Source organism: Thamnophis elegans, chromosome 13, assembly GCF_009769535.1.
Source record: "Thamnophis elegans isolate rThaEle1 chromosome 13, rThaEle1.pri, whole genome shotgun sequence".
Classification (NCBI taxonomy): Eukaryota; Metazoa; Chordata; class Lepidosauria; order Squamata; family Colubridae; genus Thamnophis; species Thamnophis elegans.
In genome coordinates this window covers 4,979,496-4,998,756 of record NC_045553.1, presented here as the reverse complement: position 1 = coordinate 4,998,756, position 19,261 = coordinate 4,979,496, and the positions used below count along the sequence as shown (strand labels likewise).

The window sequence follows — 19,261 nt, the reverse complement described above, 5'->3', positions numbered from 1 at the left end:
GTTAGGTTTAGGGATTTCAGTTAAGGCAAGGGTTAGGTTTAGGGTTAGGTTCAGGGTTAGGTTTAGGGATTTCAGTTAAGGTAAGGGTTAGGTTTAGAGTTAAGTTTAGGGATTTCAGTTAAGGCAAGGGTTAGGTTTAAGGTTAGGGTTAGGGTTAGGTTTAGGGATTTCAGTTAAAGTAAGGGTTAGGTTTTGGGTTAGGTTTAGGGTTGGGTTTAGGGTTAGGTTCAGGGATTTCAGTTAAGGTAAGGGTTAGGTCCAGGGTTAGGTTTAGGGATTTCAGTTAAGGCAAGGGTTAGGTTTAGGGTTAGGTTCAGGGTTAGGTTTAGGGATTTCAGTTAAGGTAAGGGTTAGGTTTAGAGTTAAGTTTAGGGATTTCAGTTAAGGCAAGGGTTAGGTTTAAGGTTAGGGTTAGGGTTAGGTTTAGGGATTTCAGTTAAGGCAAGGGTTAGGTTTAAGGTTAGGTCCAGGGTTAGGTTTAGGGATTTCAGTTAAGGTAAGGGTTAGGTTTAGGGTTAGGTTTAGGGTTGGGTTTAGGGTTAGGTTCAGGGATTTCAGTTAAGGTAAGGGTTAGGTTTAAGGTTAGGTTTAGGGTTAGGTTTAGGGATTTCAGTTAAGGCAAGGGTTAGGTTTAAGGTTAGGTTTAGGGTTAGGTTTAGGGATTTCAGTTAAGGCAAGGGTTAGGTTTAAGGTTAGGTCCAGGGTTAGGTTTAGGGATTTCAGTTAAAGTAAGGGTTAGGTTTTGGGTTAGGTTTAGGGTTGGGTTTAGGGTTAGGTTCAGGGATTTCAGTTAAGGTAAGGGTTAGGTTTAAGGTTAGGTTTAGGGTTAGGTTTAGGGATTTCAGTTAAGGCAAGGGTTAGGTTTAGGGTTAGGTTCAGGGTTAGGTTTAGGGATTTCAGTTAAGGTAAGAGTTAGGTTCAGGGTTAGTTTTAGGGTTAGGTTTAGAACGCGTGGTTATTACTTTTTTGTTGAAGGTGCGCTTTTGTTGGCGCGCTTCTGCGCTCATTCATTGGTGTGATTTAGAACTCACGGTTTTCTCACTGCGGTTTTCTCTGTTGCGCTTTTGTCGAGTGCGCATTTGTCGGTGAACCCTTCTATTCCACTCCCTCTGTCCTTACTTTTCTTTCTGCTGCTTTCCAACTACTCATCTCCCGATGGCCTCATCTTTTACTCATCCCCAGACTCCTCGGAGGGGAAAAGATCCAAGGAACGGTGCTAAAAATGGACCACTTGGGTTTTACCCAAGCTGGTCTGATACATCTGAAGGTAACTTTTCTATGGGTGGGAACAAAATAGGGAGGAAAGGGAAACTGAAATGGGAGTCGCCTGCCTCCCTATGACGTGTATATCCCAAAGTAGAAAAGTGAAATGTTACCCTCAAAAGTTCTGACGACGACGGACGCTCCTGAGGTATTTTCTGCAAGCAGTAATCAACAAATCTTCTAAAAGAGTCTGTCCTGAATATGGGAACAGAACGGATGTCAGAACAGGCTCAGGTAGGAGGAGGGATAGAAAATCAAGGTGTAGCAGCTGAGAATTGCTGGCATTGATGTGGTTGACTAGTTGGGTAATGAAATGTCTGCAAGAAAACCACCAAGCTCAGAGAGCACCAAGGGCCCCACGGTCCTCCTCTTCTTCCTCAACCTCACTCCCTACTAGCACTGATGATACTCCTGGGTTGGGTCATGAAACGTCTGCAAGAAAACCACCAAGCTTAGAGTACGAAGGACTCCACAGTCCTCCTCCCCCCTCCATATTTTTCTCCTCCATTATGCAATCCTTCTAGCACTGATGAAGTTACCTAGTTGGGTAATACTACCACCACCACCACCACCACCATCCTCCTCCTCCTCCTCCCTGCAAACCCCACTCCATTCTAGCACTGATGATGTTAGGTAGTTGGATAAGGAATGGTCTGCAAGAAAACAACCAAGCTCAGAGAGCTCCAAGGATCCCATAATCACTGTCTTTCTCTCCTCCTCCTCCTCCTTCTCCCCAACCCCACTCCCTTCTAGCACTGATGATGTTACCTAGTTGGGTAATAAAACATCTGCAAGAAAAGAGAATATTTGCATCTCAGGGTTGAACTGTGGCATCCTTGCTGCTCTCTGAGCTTGGTGGTTTTCTTGCAAACGTTTCATCACTCAACTAAGTAACACCATAAGTGCTAAAAGGCACTGAGGTTTGTAGAGTGGAAGAGGAGGAGAAGGGGAGGAAGAGTTTTGAGTCCTTCATGCTATCTGAACCCCACTCCCTTCTAGAAGTGATGATGTTACCTACTTGGGTAATGAAATAGCTGCAACACCCCTCCCCCCTAAGCTCAGATAGCACAGAGGACTCAAAACCTTTCCTCTTCTTCCCCTTGGAGTGGGGAGGGAATGGAGATTTTACAATATCCTTCACCTGGAGTGTGATGTAATTGGGGATTTTACAGTACCCTTTCCCTGGAGTGGGGAGGGAATGGGGATTTTGCAGTATCCTTCCCCTGGAGTGAGGAGGGAATGGGGATTTTGCAGTATCCTTCCCCTGGAGTGGGGAGGGAATGGGGATTTTGCAGTATCCTTCCCCTGGAGTGGGGAGGGAATAGGGATTTTACAGTATCCTTCCCCTGAAGTGTGGAGGAAATGGAGATTTTACAGTATCCTTCCCCTGGAGTGTGATGTAAATGGGGATTTTACAGAATCCTTCCCTGGAGTGGGGAGGGAATGGGGATTTTACAGAATCCTTCCCTGGAGTGGGGAAGGAATGGGGATTTTACAGAATCCTTTCCTGGAGTGGGGAGGGAATGGGGATTTTGCAGTATCCTTCCCCTGGAGTGGGGAGGGAATAGGGATTTTACAGTATCCTTCCCCTGAAGTGTGGAGGAAATGGAGATTTTACAGTATCCTTCCCCTGGAGTGTGATGTAAATGGGGATTTTACAGAATCCTTCCCTGGAGTGGGGAGGGAATGGAGATTTTACAGTATCCTTCCCCTGGAGTGTGATGTAAATGGGGATTTTACAGAATCCTTCCCCTGGAGTGGGGAGGGAATGGAGATTTTACAGTATCCTTCCCCTGGAGTGTGATGTAAATGGGGATTTTACAGAATCCTTCCCTGGAGTGGGGAGGGAATGGAGATTTTACAGTATCCTTCCCCTGGAGTGTGATGTAAATGGGGATTTTACAGAATCCTTCCCTGGAGTATGGAGGAAATGGAGATTTTACAGTATCCTTCCCCTGGAGTGTGATGTAAATGGGGATTTTACAGAATCCTTCCCCTGGAGTGAGGAGGGAATGGGGATTTTACAGTATCCTTCCCCTGGAGTGTGATGGGGATTTTACAGTATCCTTCCCCTGGAGTGTGATATAAATAGGGATTTTACAGTATCCTTCCCCCGGAGTGGGGAGGAAATGGAAATGTACAACCAGTTTTGTTGTATTTAAGTACAACGACAATAAAGATTATACTTAGGCTTATCCTCCCCCTGCCACCCCCACCAAGCCATGCCCACAGAAACCGGTAGCAAAAAAACAACGGCACACTTCTTCCGGAAACCAAAGCTCAGACACCCCCTTTCCTCAGCTCTTACCACTCATTGGACTGTAGCGTGGGAGAGTCGTTCTGGGCGATGTGATATAAGGCACTCATTGCATTCATATTGAAGAGGGGAGGTTTCCGCTCGGCTGGGGGCAAAACAAAAAAAAACAAGAGAGAGAAGGTAAGATACCATGGAATCACTGGATGATTCTGGCCAGCTTCCAATCTGTAGGAAGATGACAGATTAACAAGAGTTGGAAGGGGCCCTGTAGATCATCTAGTCCAACCCCCCGCCCCAGCAAGAGACCCTACACCCGTGATGGCGAACCTGTGGCAGGCCACAACAGAAACTAGAACCTGACAGAAGATTACCCTGCATCCCTGGAAATAAAGACCTCCCCGGATAATAAGACCAATCGGGCTTTTGAGCGCATGCGCTGAAATAAGCCCTCCCCTGAAAATAAGCCCTCTCCGAAAATATTGCAACCCAGCAGGAACCATGAGGTGACCACGCTCGCCGCCTCGTGCACCTCAAAAATAATAAGACCTCCCTGAAAATAAGGCCAAGTGCTTATTTTGGGGCTCAAAAGAAAATAAGGCCCTGTCTTATTTTCGGGGAAACATGGTATGTCCGATAAAACCCCCAAGAATTATCCAGAATGGTTGCATTAAATCCAACGATTGTCAACGCCGGTTGACTTACCTAACTCGATGCAGGTAATTCCAAGCGACCAAACGTCGACCTTCCCGTCATACTGTCCATCATCCATAGCCAGGATCACCTCCGGAGCCATCCTACCGTACATGAATTCCAAGAGGGAAGATTATGGGATGCCAGTAAAAAGAAGAGAAAAAGAAAGAAAGGAAAAAGGAAGAAAGAAAAAAGGAAAAAAGAAAGGAAAAAAGAAAAAGAAAGGAAAAAGGAAAAGAAAGAAAGAAAAGAAAGAAAGGAAGAAAAAAGGGGAAAGGGGAAAAAAGAAAGGAAGAAGGAAGGAGAAAAGAAAGAAGGAAAGAAAGAGAAAATAAAAAAGAAAAAGAAAAAGAAAAAAGAAAGAAAATGGAAAGAAAGAAAAAGGGGAAATAAAGAAAAAAGGAAAAAAGAAAGAAGGAAGGAAAAAAGAAAGAAGGAAGGAAAAAGGAAAGAAAGAAAGAAGGAAAGAAAGAAAAGGACAGAAGGACAGAAAGAAAAAGGAAAAAGAAAGAAAAAAGAAAGAAAGAGAGAAAAAAGAGGAAATAAAGAAAAAGGGGAAATAAAGAAAAAAGGGAAATAAAGAAAAAAGGAAAAAAGAAAGAAAGAAAAAAGGGGAAATAAAGAATGAAGGGGAAATAAAGAAAAAAGGAAAAAAGAAAAGAAAGAAAAGAAAGAAAGAAAAAGGGAAAGAAAGAAAAAAGAAAGAAAGAAAGGAAAAAAGAAAAAAGAAAAAAGAAAGGAAGGAAGGAAAAAAGAACAAAAGAAAGAAAAAAGGAAAAAAGAAAGAAAATGAAAAGAAAGAAAGAAAAGGGGGAAATAAAGATAAAAGGGGAAATAAAGATAAAAGGGGAAATAAAGAAAAAAGGAAAAAGAAAGAAGGAAAGGAAGAAGGAAAGAAAAAGAAAAGAAAAAAATGAAAGAAAAAAGGAAAACAGAAAGAAAGAAAAGAGAAAAGAAAGAAAAAAGGGGAAATAAAGAAAAAAGGAAAAAAGAAAGGAAGGAAAGAAAGAGAAAAGGGAAAAAAAAAAGGCACAGCACTGCAACAGATGCACTCCCCCGCCCCTCTTCAAAGCCCACCCCATACCAACTCAAAACGAAGAAAATCAGCATGGAATAGAATTAAACCATGCTGGGGAGGTTCTTTAAAAAAACAAAAAAAACAAAATAATAATAACAACAACAACAACCACCGTCATCGTCGTCCTCGCCTCCTTAAGCCAAGAATTCCTTCTGGGGGTGGTGAAGGTGGGTGGGGGTGGGTGGGGATTTGGGGAGCGGGATGATTATGGATGTATGGAGAATGCAAAATCAAAAAAAAAGGTTGCTGTTTTTGTTCCAATGATCCATCTCAGTGCAACATGCTGGCAAAAGGGGCAGCCAGCGCCCATCCCCCTTGGCACTGTACCTGGATCCAGCCAAGCAGGGGCTGAAAAGGCTTCCTAAGTCCCATCACTTCTCACCAGATACGGTGAGCTTTCCCACTGTGTGTTTTCTCGGAGCTGTTCAGCCTGGGGTTGCAGCTATGAAAGAAATAAGGGGGATCTAGAGCACAGAAGGGAAAGTTGGGGTGGGGGAGAGGGGTGGGGTGGGGGAGAAGGCAGGTTGCAAGGCAAGCACAGCAGGAAGACCCACACACTACCAGCACGCTTGGGGGGTGGTGGGGCTTTGACTTGGAAGAGGGGGAGAGAGACCAACGCTCAGATGCAATTGGCTGGATCCTCCTCACCTGAACCTAACCTCCCACAGGTAGTCCTTGAGTTACAAAAAGACTACAGTCCTTATTCAAAGCCATACAGGTGAGTCCTTGAGTTACAGAAAGAATACGGTCGTTACTCAAAGCCATATGGGGTGGCCCGCCAGCGTCCAGCGGAGCTAGTGAGGAGGGTTGGGGAGGAACCTGGGCCATTCCTGGAGTCCGGGGAAGGCTCGGGTGAGGGATCTGTGTTGGAGGCAGAGAGGGGGCCAGAGACGTATGCCAGTTATCAGCTGCCTTCAGAGTCCAACATCAGTGAGGCAGAAGAACAGCTGGAGCCTGTTCCCAGTGTGCGCATGTGCACAGTGGCCAGACGGAGGGAAGAGCTAAAGAACAGGGGCCGACTTGGGACTAAGGCCACAGGTGGACAGTGAATGGCCCCTCCCAGAGGGAATAAAAGAGGAGCAAAAGGGGAGTGGAGCTTGCAGGAGATCATTAGTTCGCTTAATTACTGTGAAGTTCTGTTCCTGGCTTCTTGCCAAGTTAACTGCTGCTACAGGCGTGGCGTTTGGAAGATATCGGCCTGGCAGGTCTCCAAGCCTGATAAAGGTCCGTAGCCAGGCTCACTTAACAACCAAGTTGCAAGCATAACAACGGCAGGGATTCACTTAACAGCCATGGCAAGGAAGGTCGTAACACTTAGGGGCCAAACACACTTAAAACGATTCTCTGGCAGAACTACGGAAAATTCAGGCTCGACTGTGGTCGTAAGTCGAGGACTACCTGCCTATAAATCAAATAAACCAACCAACTAACCTGTGAGCATCAGAGACCGGGGGTGGGTGGGGGGTGGGGGGTGGAGAGGGGCTATATAAATCAAATCAACAATACACTGATAACCCAATCAACCCATCAGTGGCTTCTAGAAGGTCCCATGCATTGGAAGCTCACACCAAAATGACACAAACACAATGTGCACAAGGACATAGTGACTGAAGGGGCTTGGGTGGGACGTATTGAGAGGCAACTGGGCTAGATGTCGACAGGGGAAGAAGGCCCTCCAAAGTATTCCAATTATAAAAATGATAGGAGTACAGTAAGGGTGTGTGTGTGTGTATCTCCAAACTTGGTAACTTCTGGACTTCAACTCCCAGAATTCTCCGGCCAGCCAATTCAATTCTTCAATTCTGGGAGTTTGAAGTCCACAAAATCTTAAAAGGTTGCCAAGGTTAGAGATACTTGGGAGTAGAGCAGGGGTGTCAAAATTCAAAGTGCGGGAGCCAGATCCAGCCCGTGGGGTGCTTAGATCTGACCCTTGGGGCCGCCTTGGAAACAAGGAAGGACCGGCCCACGGTGCCTCTGCCAGCGAAAATGGAGCTCGGGAAGGACGTCTGCAGCCTTCCCAGGCTCCATTTTTAGCCGGGATAGCCTCCCGCAGCCCTCTGCCAACGAAAACAGAGATCGGAGAGGAGGGGAGGGGGTGCATGGCTCTCTTGAGATCAGTTTTGGCTGGCGGAAGGCTGCAGGAGGCTATCCCGGCTGAAAATATGGCCTGTGAGCTCTGTTTTCGCTGGCAGAAGGCTGCAGGAGGCTATCCCGGCTGAAAATATGGCCTGTGAGCTCCGTTTTCGCTGGCAGAAGGCTGCAGGAGTTTGCCCTGGGTGAAAACAGGGCCCGTGAGCTCCATTTTTGCTGGTAGAGGGCTGCAGGAGGTTGTCCTAGCAGAAAACGGGGCCCGTGAGCTCTGTTTTTGCTGGTAGAGGGCTGCAGGAGTTTGTCCTAGCTGAAAACGGGGCCCGTGACCTCCGTTTTCGCTGGCAGAAGGCTGCAGGAGTTTGCCCTGGGTGAAAACAGGGCCCGTGAGCTCCATTTTTGCTGGTAGAGGGCTGCAGGAGGTTGTCCTAGCAGAAAACGGGGCCCGTGAGCTCTGTTTTTGCTGGTAGAGGGCTGCAGGAGTTTGTCCTAGCTGAAAACGGGGCCCGTGACCTCCGTTTTCGCTGGCAGAAGGCTGCAGGAGTTTGCCCTGGGTGAAAACAGGGCCCGTGAGCTCCATTTTTGCTGGTAGAGGGCTGCAGGAGTTTGTCCTAGCTGAAAACGGGGCCCGTGACCTCCGTTTTCGCTGGCAGAAGGCTGCAGGAGTTTGCCCTGGGTGAAAACAGGGCCCGTGAGCTCCATTTTTGCTGGTAGAGGGCTGCAGGAGGATGTCCTAGCAGAAAACGGGGCCCGTGAGCTCCATTTTTGCTGGTAGAGGGCTGCAGGAGATTGTCCTAGCAGAAAACGGGGCCCGTGAGCTCCATTTTTGCTGGTAGAGGGCCCCACTCACCCATGCCCTCCAGGGGCCCTCCGAGATAAAACACAACCCTGATGTGGCCCTCAATGAAATCAAGTTTGATACCCCTGGAGTAGAGGATTTATATGACCCATATATTCCCCCAGTAGTTGCCAGACTAACAAGCTTGTCTGAATATTTTACTCTCTGAAATATTTGCTCTTTTGCCTGCCTGGTGCCCCCAAAAGGGCCCTTATTGGCATTGTAGATTGGTTTTAGTTGTTTCCCCTGTTTTGTGGAGGGCGGGGGATTAAAAAAAAAAAACCATTGGAAGTGGCTTCACCTGTTCCAAATTTCAGCATCCAGGGATGTGCCGGGATGGTGGAATGTGCCATGCTTGCATACAGATTCTTGATTCAGAGCAGGTAGGCAATTTTTAGACTTGTGGACTTCAACTCCCAGAGTTCCTCAACTGGCTGGCTGGGGAATTCTGGGAGTCGAAGTCCACAGACGTGAAAGCTGAATTCTGGAAGTTGAAGTCCGCAACACTTAAGGAACAGCCACGATGACTGAAGACTTCTGGGAGTTGGAGTCCACCTCCGTAAGGGTATCCTATTATCTTCACTATTGGTTTGGTAGTGGGAGCTTTTTTGAAGGTCAGGATTGAATTTTAAAGCAAAACGGATGTTTTAGTTCCCCTCATTTGTTCGGCATCTTTTGAAAGGCTGCAGGAAAAGTGCACATCGGCTTCACTTACCAGTAAGGGGTTCCCACGAAAGAATTGGCAGGAGAGGCTATAGAAGCAGAGCCGAAGTCTGCTAGTTTCACTTGGCCCGGTTCTGTTAGAAGAATATTTCCTGCTTTAATATCCCTGCAGGAAAAAAATAAATAAAGGAGAGTTGTTTACTGCAGGTGGTTTTCGACATACAACTGTTCGGTTAGCAACGGTTAGGTAAGCTCCCCGTTGGGAGAGCGAGTACGTTCAGCGAAGCGTTGTGAGAGTTGTGTTGGAGGCCACACAAACCAGCATACAGAGACACTGCAGTTTAAATCAGCTTTTACTTTCGTGGAAATAGAGGTATCAGAGTCCATCAAACAGTCCAAGTCATACACGGATAAGACAGTCAGTCATCAACGTCTTTCAGTTAAGGGATAATCCAAATACCATAGTCCAGTATCATATAATCAGTTCGGTACTCAAAGCTTGCTAGCAGTTGCAAAACTTACAATAGCTCACGGCACTTTCTAACAGCCAGCTTCCAAAAACACTAAGATCAGATCAGCCCAGCCTCTAACCAACAGAGAGTGCTAACAGTCGTTCTGGCTCCCTCTTATGGCCGATTGAGGAAAACAGCAACCAATCACATTTTACAGTATGATTTAAAGAAACAGGTATAGCATTGTTACATGATTTATATATTGCCAACCCAAGTGTTGGATTATATTCCTAACAGCAACCATTCAAAGTTACAACAGCACTGAACAAAGTGACTCAGGACTATAGTGCCATGCCCCTGTCGGAGCCTGAATCTGCGGGGGAGGGAGGGGGAAACGAGCTGGAACCTGAGCCGACAAGGGATTGAGGGGGCGATTTCATTGGCTTCGGAGGAAAATGGGGAAGGGCAGGGTCTTTCAGGATTAGGACAGCTGGTAGGCAGGGAAGAGCAGAGGCAGGATGAACATGAGAGACAAAGCTCAGACGAGGAGCAAGGACCACCCGCTCCTGATCCGAGAGCATGGAGAGTGGAGAGAAGGTGAGAACAGCGCAGATTAAGCAAGCTGCTCGGGAGAAGAATGCCCCACCCCTTCACAAGGCACATGAGATTTAAGGAGATTTGCCCTGCTGGATTTATTGCTGTGCAGCCTTGGAGTACACAATGCTGGGCTGCACTATTTGTGTCTACTTGAGGTGTGTTGTACGGGGTGGTGGTGATTTGTCATCACTTTGCTCTGGGACTGGCCAGAAATGTGGGAGCATTTGGGGAAATGTGGCGCAATAAAGGGGCGGTTTGAACTGCCAGCTACATGTGTTACCTCTGTGCCGTGCCCTGGCTCATCACACATTGTTTCGTTACGACAGCATCCCCTATAATCATCACAAGATCAAAATTCAGATTCTTGGCCACTGGTTCATATTTATGACGTTCATATTGCAGTATCCCGGGGGACACGTGATCCCCTTTTGTGACTTTCTGACAAGCCAAGTCAATGGGAGAAGCTCGATTCACTTAATAACCGTCTTACTAAGTTAACACAACTGCAGTTGTTAAGATAAGAGATTGTTCTGACTCAGGCTTCCTTAACAGTCAAGAAGCAGAGTCTTGGTCCTGGCAAAACTCCTTTTATTTACACGACTGTGAATTCCTTTCATTCATAGTCGGCAGGGCTTAGCAAACAGTCTTTCAGAGGAATGTTTATCCACACGAACCTTATCTCGCTTGGAGAGCTGCCAAAAAACTAGTTTCCAAACTAGCAGGGCAAGGCAAAACTTGGTACAGAGTCTCTTATAGTCATAAAGAGAACTTTCCACTCTTGATATGACCAAATGAACTTATTGTTTCCTGCAAAAGCCCCCTCCTCGTTCGCTCCTCTTTTGTTTCCTATGGGAGGGGCCAATCACCTCCAAGGTGTGGCCTTACTCCCAAGTCGACCCTGCTTTCTTAATTGTTCTTGTCTCCTGGCAGCTCTGCGCATGCGCACACTGGGAACAGGCTCCAGCTGTTCTTCTGCCTCGCTGCTGTCTCTGCCTCCAACACAGAGCCCGCGTCTGAGCTTTCCTCAGCCCCCAGGACTGGCCCATGTTCCTCCTCACTGTCCGACTCTGCTGCCAACTCCGCTGACTGCCACAACAGAGATTGAGATAAGAATCCCTTGGCCAGGTTCACTTTGTGCCAAGAAAGGTCGTAAAATGAGGCAAAACTCCCTTAACAAATTCTCACTTAGCCACAGAAAGTTTGGGCTTAACTGTGGCTGTGCTACCTGTTACACTCACACATCAGGAGGAAGGCAGACTGCAGGAGGCAGAGAGGAACCAATGGCAAGAAATGATAAACGAGAGAAGGAACCCCTGCTCTCACCTGTGAATTTTATAATGGGAATGAAGATACGCAAGTCCCTGCAAGGCACCGTCGGTAATGGCAGCAATTTCTACTTCCTGGAGCGGCTTTTTATGTACTGGATTGGAAGAAAAAAACCAGATTTTAGTTTCTAGCAACTTTTTAAGATGTGTAAACAAGGTTGAATAAAGGCAGATCCGCTCCTTTCAATGGCCCAGAAAGTTTAAAAGGGAGGCTAACGAAGGATCTGTCTCACACTGGCTTAGAGACGAGAGATTAAGGCACCAGGCTCGGAACCGGGAGGCCGTGAGTTCTAGTTTCTTCTTAAGCATGAAAGCTGGATGGGTGGCTTTGGACCAATCACCAGGAGATGGTGAGTTCTAGTTTCTTCTTAAGCACGAAAGCTGGATGGGTGGCTTTGGAGCAATCACCAGGAGATGGTGAGTTCTAGTTTCTTCTTAAGCACGAAAGCTGGATGGGTGGCTTTGGAGCAATCACCAGGAGATGGTGAGTTCTAGTTTCTTCTTAAACACGAAAGCTGGATGGGCGGCTTTGGACCAATCACTAGGAGATGGTGAGTTCTAGTTTCTTCTTAAGCACGAAAGCTGGATGGGCGGCTTTGGACCAATCACTAGGAGATGGTGAGTTATAGTTCTGCCTTAGACATGAAAGCCGGCTGGGTGGTTTTGGGCCAATCACCAGGAGATGGTGAGTTCTAGTTCCTTCTTAGGTGTGAAAATCAGCTGGGCGGCTTTGGGCCAATCACCGGGGAATGGTGAGTTCTAATCCTGCCTCAGCCATGAAAGCTGGCTCTGTGACTTAGGGCCAATCACCAGGATGATTGTGAGTTCTAGTCCTGCCTTAGGCATTGAAAGTCTGCTGGGTGACTTTGGACCACTTATTCTTTCTCAGCTCAAACCACTTAATAGGGTGGTTGTTGTGAGGAAAATAGGAGGAGGAAGGAATATTACAAATGCTTGCCGCCTTGGGTTATTTATAAAAAATAATAAAGGCAGGAAATAATAAATAAAATAAAATAATGAAATGAAATAATAAAATAAAATAGTAAAAATGAAATGAAATAAAACAAAATAGGATAAAATATATACACATGTACGTATGTACACACAAACATAATTTTGGGTTATTTATAAAAATAATAGGCAAGAAATAATAAAATAAATAAAATAAAATAAAATAAAATAGTAAAAATGAAATAAAAAAATAAATAAGTAAAATCATACAAATAAAATAATAAAAATAAAATAAAATAATAAAAAATAAAAAATAAAACTAAACTAAAATGAAATAATAAAAATAATAAAAGTAAAATAATACAAATAAAATAATAAAAATGAAATAATAAAAATAAAATAATACAAATAAAATAATACAAATAAAAATTAAAAAAAACAAAAAAATAAAAAAAAATGAAATGAAATAAAATATATACATATGTACATATACACACACACACGCACACACAGAGTCAGTCTTGGGTTATTTATAAAAATAATAAAGGCAGAAAATAATAAATTATTTTAAAAAACAAACAAACACCCATACCCACACACGGTTTAAATCTGTAACCAAAAAGCACTTAAAATGTAGACTGGGGAAAGTTTTTTTGTTTTCCTCCTGGCCAAAGAGCCCAGCCTCCTCTCCATATCTCCTTCTTCCTGTCACTACCCGGGGAATAAAGCGTGGGAAACCGACCACAGGGAATTTGTCCTAGTGCAGAGGACAGCAAACTGTGGCTCTGGAGCTGCATGTGGCTCTTTCCTCCCTCTGCTGCGGCTCCCTCACCGGTCGGCACCACAATTTTGAGAGGAGCTTCCGGTGGAGGGGGGGAGAGAAGCACAGTGCACCAGGAGAAGACTATGGCAAGGGGAGGGTTTTTCAGTTGTCTCCACAATTGATAGGGCTTTCGGTTAGGACAGGTAGAGGAAAAAGGATGCCGCGCTAGGAAGAGACTCTATGTTGGGGGGAACTGAACTTCCGTTCCAGAATTGAACAGGGGGCTTCCGGTTAGGACCTTTGTGGCTTCCGGTGTTTTCTTTTCTGTGGGAAAATGGGTCCAAATGGCTCTTTGAGTGTTTACGTTTGCTGACCCCTGTCCTAGTGCCACCGAAGAAAGACAGACTTTCCTTTTCAGCTTTTAAATGAAAATATTGTGCGAGGAAATGATCTCGGAGGAGAGTTCTTTGGACCAAACGTGCCAGCCTCAGTTGCCAACTATGGAAATCAAACACGGCCGGATCCAGGAAGATGGAAATTGGCAACGGACGGTTAGAAAAAGACTCGGACACAGTGCTCCGGACCTGCTCCACTCTCTCTCGTCATTCTGAGCCATCCTCCAACTGAAGCAGGGAAAGATGGAAACCAGACCCCACGCCGTTAATCCAGATGTAAGCAGACTGGCCTGGGAATTTCCAAGCTAGACATTTCGCTGAATTAGATGTTCGGTGCATAGGATGGAAACCATCAGAGGCTGTAAGGAACTGTGATGGGCCTAAGAAATGCTGCCGTGGAATGTAATTCCCTAAAAACCTGAGCCACGTGGCCTAAAAGGCGCAGTAGGAGAGCGGAAGGCTTACCTTCCAACAGATCTGAAGCGGATCCCAGGCAGTATTCCATCACTAGCTGTGAAAAGATGGAAAGAGATGGAGCCGTTAAGGAATGGTCGGCATCCTTGGTGCTCACTGATCTGGAGTGTTTTCTTGCAGACGTTTCACGGCCCAGCTAGGTAACGGAATCAATGCTAGAAGGGAGTGGGGTTTGTGGAGTGGAGGAAAAAGAGGAGGAGGAGGAGGAGGAGGAGGAAAAAAAGGCCTGTGGGGTCCTTGGTGCTCTCTGATCTGGATTGTTTTCTTTAGACATTTCATAACCCAACTAGGTAACCTAATCAATGCTAGAAGGGAGTTTGTGGAGTGGAGGAAAAGGAGAAGGGGAAGAGAAAAGGAGGAGGAGGAAGAGGAAGAGGAAGAGAAGGAGGATGACAACAATGATGATTGTAGGGTCCTTGGTGCTCTCTGAGCTTGGTGGTTTTCTTGCAGACATTTCACGACCCAACTAGGTAGCGTAATCAATGCTAGAAGGGAGCATGGTTTGTGGAGTGGAGAAGGGGAAGAGAAAAAGAGGAGGAGGAGGAGGAAAAAAAGGCCTGTGGGGTCCTTGGTGCTCTCTGATCTGGATTGTTTTCTTGTAGACATTTCACAACCCAACTAGGTAACCTAATCAATGCTAGAAGGGAGCGTGGTTTGTGGAGTGGAGGAAAAGGAGAAGGGGAAGAGAAAAGGAGGAGGGGGAGGAGGAGGAGGAGGAGGAGGAGGAGGAGGAAAAAAAGGCCTGTGGGGTCCTTGGTGCTCTCTGATCTGGATTGTTTTCTTTAGACATTTCATAACCCAACTAGGTAACCTAATCAATGCTAGAAGGGAGTTTGTGGAGTGGAGGAAAAGGAGAAGGGGAAGAGAAAAGGAGGAGGAGGAGGAGGAAGAGGAGGAAGAGGAGGAGGAGGAAGAGAAGGAGGATGACGACAATGACGACTGTAGGGTCCTTGGTGCTCTCTGAGCTTGGTGGTTTTCTTGCAGACATTTCACGACCCAACTAGGTAACCTAATCAATGCTAGAAGGGAGCGTGGTTTGTGGAGTGGAGGAAAAGGAGAAGGGGAAGAGAAGAGGAGGAGGAGGAGGAGGAGGAGGAGGAGGAGGAGGAGGAGGAGGAGGAGGAGGAGGAGGAGGAAAAGGCCTGTGGGGTCCTTGGTGTTCTCTGATCTGGATTGTTTTCTTGTAGACATTTCACAACCCAACTAGGTAACCTAATCAATGCTAGAAGGGGGTTTGTGGAGTGGAGGAAAAGGAGAAGGGGAAGAGAAGAGGAGGAGGAGGAGGAGGAGGAGGAGGAGGAGGAGGAGGAGGAGGAGGAGGAGGAGGAAAAGGCCTGTGGGGTCCTTGGTGTTCTCTGATCTGGATTGTTTTCTTGTAGACATTTCACAACCCAACTAGGTAACCTAATCAATGCTAGAAGGGAGCGTGGTTTGTGGAGTGGAGAAGGGGAAGAGAAAAAGAGGAGGAGGAGGAGGAGGAGGAGGAGGAGGAGGAGGAGGAGGAGGAGGAAGAGGAGGAGGAGGAAGAGAAGGAGGATGACGACAATGACAACTGTAGGGTCCTTGGTGCTCTCTGAGCTTGGTGGTTTTCTTGCAGACATTTCACGACCCAACTAGGTAACCTAATCAATGCTAGAAGGGAGCATGGTTTGTGGAGTGGAAGAAAAGGAGAAGGGAAAGAGGAAAAGGGGAGTAGGAGCAGGAGTAGTCCAAGGACTATTGCTATTGCTCCCACCTATGCTGTAACCTGTGCGTTTTGTTTTTCTGGTCTAAATGTAGAACCTTACATCTCAAAAACGTCACGGAAATGCAACTCACCCAGGCGGTATGTTCTTTCAAATAGCAGCCTTTGTATTCTATGGTGTTGGGGTGCTTCAGCTGTTGCAGGAACCGTACTTCTTTGATGATATCCTGCCATTTCTGTTCATTTAAAGGGAGGGGAAAAGAAGAAGAAAAAAGAAGGAAAGAAAGTTTAACATTCGCTTTATCGACATGTGGAGAGGCAAAGAAATATTGGACAAAAATTAAGACATGATTGGAACAGATGATACAACAACACATTGAGCTGAAGCCAGAAACATTTCTGCTGGGAATCTTACCTGAAATTTAAAATAAAGAGCATGTATATTTAATCATTTATGTATTAACCGCAGCTAGAATTGTATTTGCACATCATTGGAAAAGTGTAGAGATTCCTACTGATGAGAAGGTGATAAGGAAAATATTAGAATGTGCAGAAATGAACAGATTAACATTAGCAATGAAGGAGAAAGAGGAGAAAAACTGAATATTATATGATTTGGGAAGTATTTTACCAATGGTTGGAGAACCAAAAAAAAGGAGTTTGGAAATGGCGAAGGCTAAAAAATAAGTAGATAAGAGATATAAATAAGATGAAAACTGTTAGTATGTATATGATGAGAATAATGATGTTTAATGTTAATATGATATCATGATAGAAGATATTAAGAAGAAAAATTGAGAGTTTTATAAAGTTTAAATGCTTAATATATTATAATACTAAACTTAGGGAAATAAGGTTAATATAAATGTGAAAAATATGGCAAAAGAGGAACGATGTTGCACAGAGATACTTGCACCCAGATAACACACTGCATAAGGAAAGATGGAATGTTTATTTTTGTAACTGAAAAATAATAAAACTCTTTATTTTTTTAAAAAAAGATTCGCTTTATAGAGAAAATTCCAAAGGTGACCAACTGGAAAAGGGTGGAGGTTTTGGGGTCAAATGCTTTCTGCATTTTGTTCAGATAGGTTTTATGGCAAGGAATGTCCCTGGGAGTGACATCGCTTCCTGGGTTTTAGATTAGGAAGGAATGATAATGATTCCTTATCTCTTTAAGATATAAAGACCAAAGGGCACTTATTCAAGGCTAAGAGTTGCCCGGAGCTATCAGAATAAATTATGCAATGCTTTGCGGCTGGGATTAAAAGAGAAAATAAAACAGAAGTCGCCTCTAAGAGAGAAGGGTGGCACACAGATTTAGAAATGAATAAAATAATAGCAATAGCACTTAGACTTAGCTTATTTTTCGGAGTACAAGACGCAACTTGTACTCACCAAAAAAGGGTGAAAATCTGGGTGCGTCTTATACACTGAATACAGCATTTTAGGCCTCCCGAAGCCCCAGCCCCTTTTGCAAAAATGGACGTGCAGATGGTTTGGGAGGCCTGCAAAGTACTCCCGGGGAGGGGGGGGGCTGGGGAGGGCAAAAATGAGCAAGAAACTGGCCGTTTTTTGCTCGTTTTTGCTCCCCTGGAGCACTGTACAAGCCTCCCAAAGTCTATGCATGCCCTGTGTTCGTTTTTATAAAAGCATTCTGAAGTGGTATATAAGCCCAAGTGCTATTGCTATCTATCTACTATGTCTGTCTGTCTGTCTGTCTGTCTATCATCTATCTATCTATCATCTATCTATCTATCCATCTATCCATCTATCTATCTATCTATCTATCTATCATCTATCTATCTATTTTCCTATCTATCTATCTGTCTGTCTGTCTCTCACTGTTTCTATCTATCTATCTATCTATCTATCTATCTATCTATCTATCATTTGTCTGTCTGTCTGTCTGTCTGTCTGTCTGTCTGTCTATCTATCTATCTATCTATCTATCTATCTATCTATCTATCTATCTATCTATCTATCTATCTGAATGCATTATTGCAGACTAACTCTGCCCACTGCCAGGAGTTCGATCCTGACCAGCTCAAGGTTGACTCAGCCTTCCCTCCTTCCGAGGTGGGTAAAATGAGAACTCAGATTGTTGGGGGGCAAGAGGCTGACTTTGTAAACCGCTTAGAGAGGGCTGTGAAGCATTGTAAAGCGGTATATAAGTCTAAGGGCTATTGCTATCTATGTCTGTCTCTCTATTTATTTATCCTTCTCTCACTGTTTCTCTCTCTGTCTCTCGATCTATCTGAATGCATTATTGCAGGGTAACTCTGCCAACTGCCAGGAGTTCAATCCTGACCAGCTCAAGGTTAACTCAGCCTTCCATCCTTCCGAGGTCGGTAAAATGAGGACCCAGATTGTTGGGGGCAGGAAGCTGGCTCTGTAAACCGCTTACAGAGGGCTGTGAAGTGGTATATAAGTCCAAGTGCCATCTATCTACTACGTCTGTCTGTCTGTCTGTCTATCTATCTATCTATCTATCATCTGAGCCGAGGTGGCGCAGTGGTTAAATGCAGCACTGCAGGCTACTTCAGCTGACTGCAGTTCTGCAGTTCAGCGGTTAAAATCTCACCGGCTCAGGGGTGACTCAGCCTTCCATCCTTCCGAGGTGGGTAAAATGAGGACCCAGATTGTTGTTGGGGGCAATATGCTGACTCTGTAAACCGCTTAGAGAGGGCTGAAAGCCCTATGAAGCGGTATATAAGTCTAACTGCTATTGCTATCTATCTATCTATATATCATCTATCTATCTATCTATCTATCTATCTATCTATCTATCTATCTATCTATCACTGTTTCTCTCTCTCTCTGTGTGTGTCTCTAGATCTATCTGAATGCATTATTGCAGACTAACTCTGCCCACTGCCAGGCGTTCGTTCCTGACCGTCTCAAGGTTAACTCAGCCTTTCATCCTTCCGAGGTCGGTAAAATGAGGACCCGGATGGTTGGGGGCAAGAGGCTGACTCTGTAAACCAGTCAGAGAGGGCTGTGGAGTGGTATATAAGTCTAAGGGCTATTGCTATTCAAATTCATATATACAGATATACCTACCCCCCCCACACACACACACCCAACTTCCTTTTTCGACAGTAGCAGCAAATAATAATATGCATCTTTAGAGCATTGGTGTGTTGCTCCATGTCGAGACGCCAAATGTGTTGTGCTTACCTCGTTAGTCTGTTTTCCGCTGTAAGACATTTTCTTGATTGCCACCACTTCGTTGGTGTGGGCATTGGTGGCCTGGAAATGGAAGAAGAAGGGAGGGGGAGAGAAATAAAATTTAATAAAGGTTCTCGTTTCTTCCAAAAGTGGTTTTTTTCCCCCAGGAAACAACTGGACTTTATTATTTTTTTCCCTTGTAGATGTTTCGCTTCTCAACCAAGAAGCTTCTTCAGCTCTGGACAGGATGGCAGGGAATGGAAGGATTTATACTCCTTGCAGACAGCTGGTCATTTGCATCCCGTTTAGAGGGTCGCTGAGGCCACTTGGAAGCTTATCTGTGTTGTTCTGACCCTCCTCGTTCCACACCAAAACACACTCCGAGCCAAAGATAAGTTACGGCATTTAATTAACAAATAGACAGGTCCTTGGCAGCAATCCAGCACAGATAAGGCTTGGCAGCAATCCAGCCTGCCAAGCTCACAATAATGTTCACCCACATTAGCTCCTGCGTTGACTTCTGCAAGAGGGGTGTGTGCACAAGCAGTCCTTTATAGTCTGGAGAGGAGCCT

General features: G+C 45.2%; 1 protein-coding gene across 1 annotated transcript in view; it reads right to left on the bottom strand.

Annotated features, from left to right (window-relative positions):
- The window catches only part of TAOK3 (TAO kinase 3), a 115,705-nt gene that overhangs the window by 56,216 nt on the left and 40,228 nt on the right, over positions 1 to 19,261 (bottom strand). The window contains 8 exon segments of the mRNA XM_032229324.1: positions 1,377 to 1,458; positions 3,572 to 3,665; positions 4,223 to 4,314; positions 8,930 to 9,043; positions 11,250 to 11,346; positions 13,826 to 13,871; positions 15,653 to 15,754; positions 18,699 to 18,770. Of these exon segments, the coding sequence (XP_032085215.1) occupies positions 1,377 to 1,458; positions 3,572 to 3,665; positions 4,223 to 4,314; positions 8,930 to 9,043; positions 11,250 to 11,346; positions 13,826 to 13,871; positions 15,653 to 15,754; positions 18,699 to 18,770 (699 nt within the window).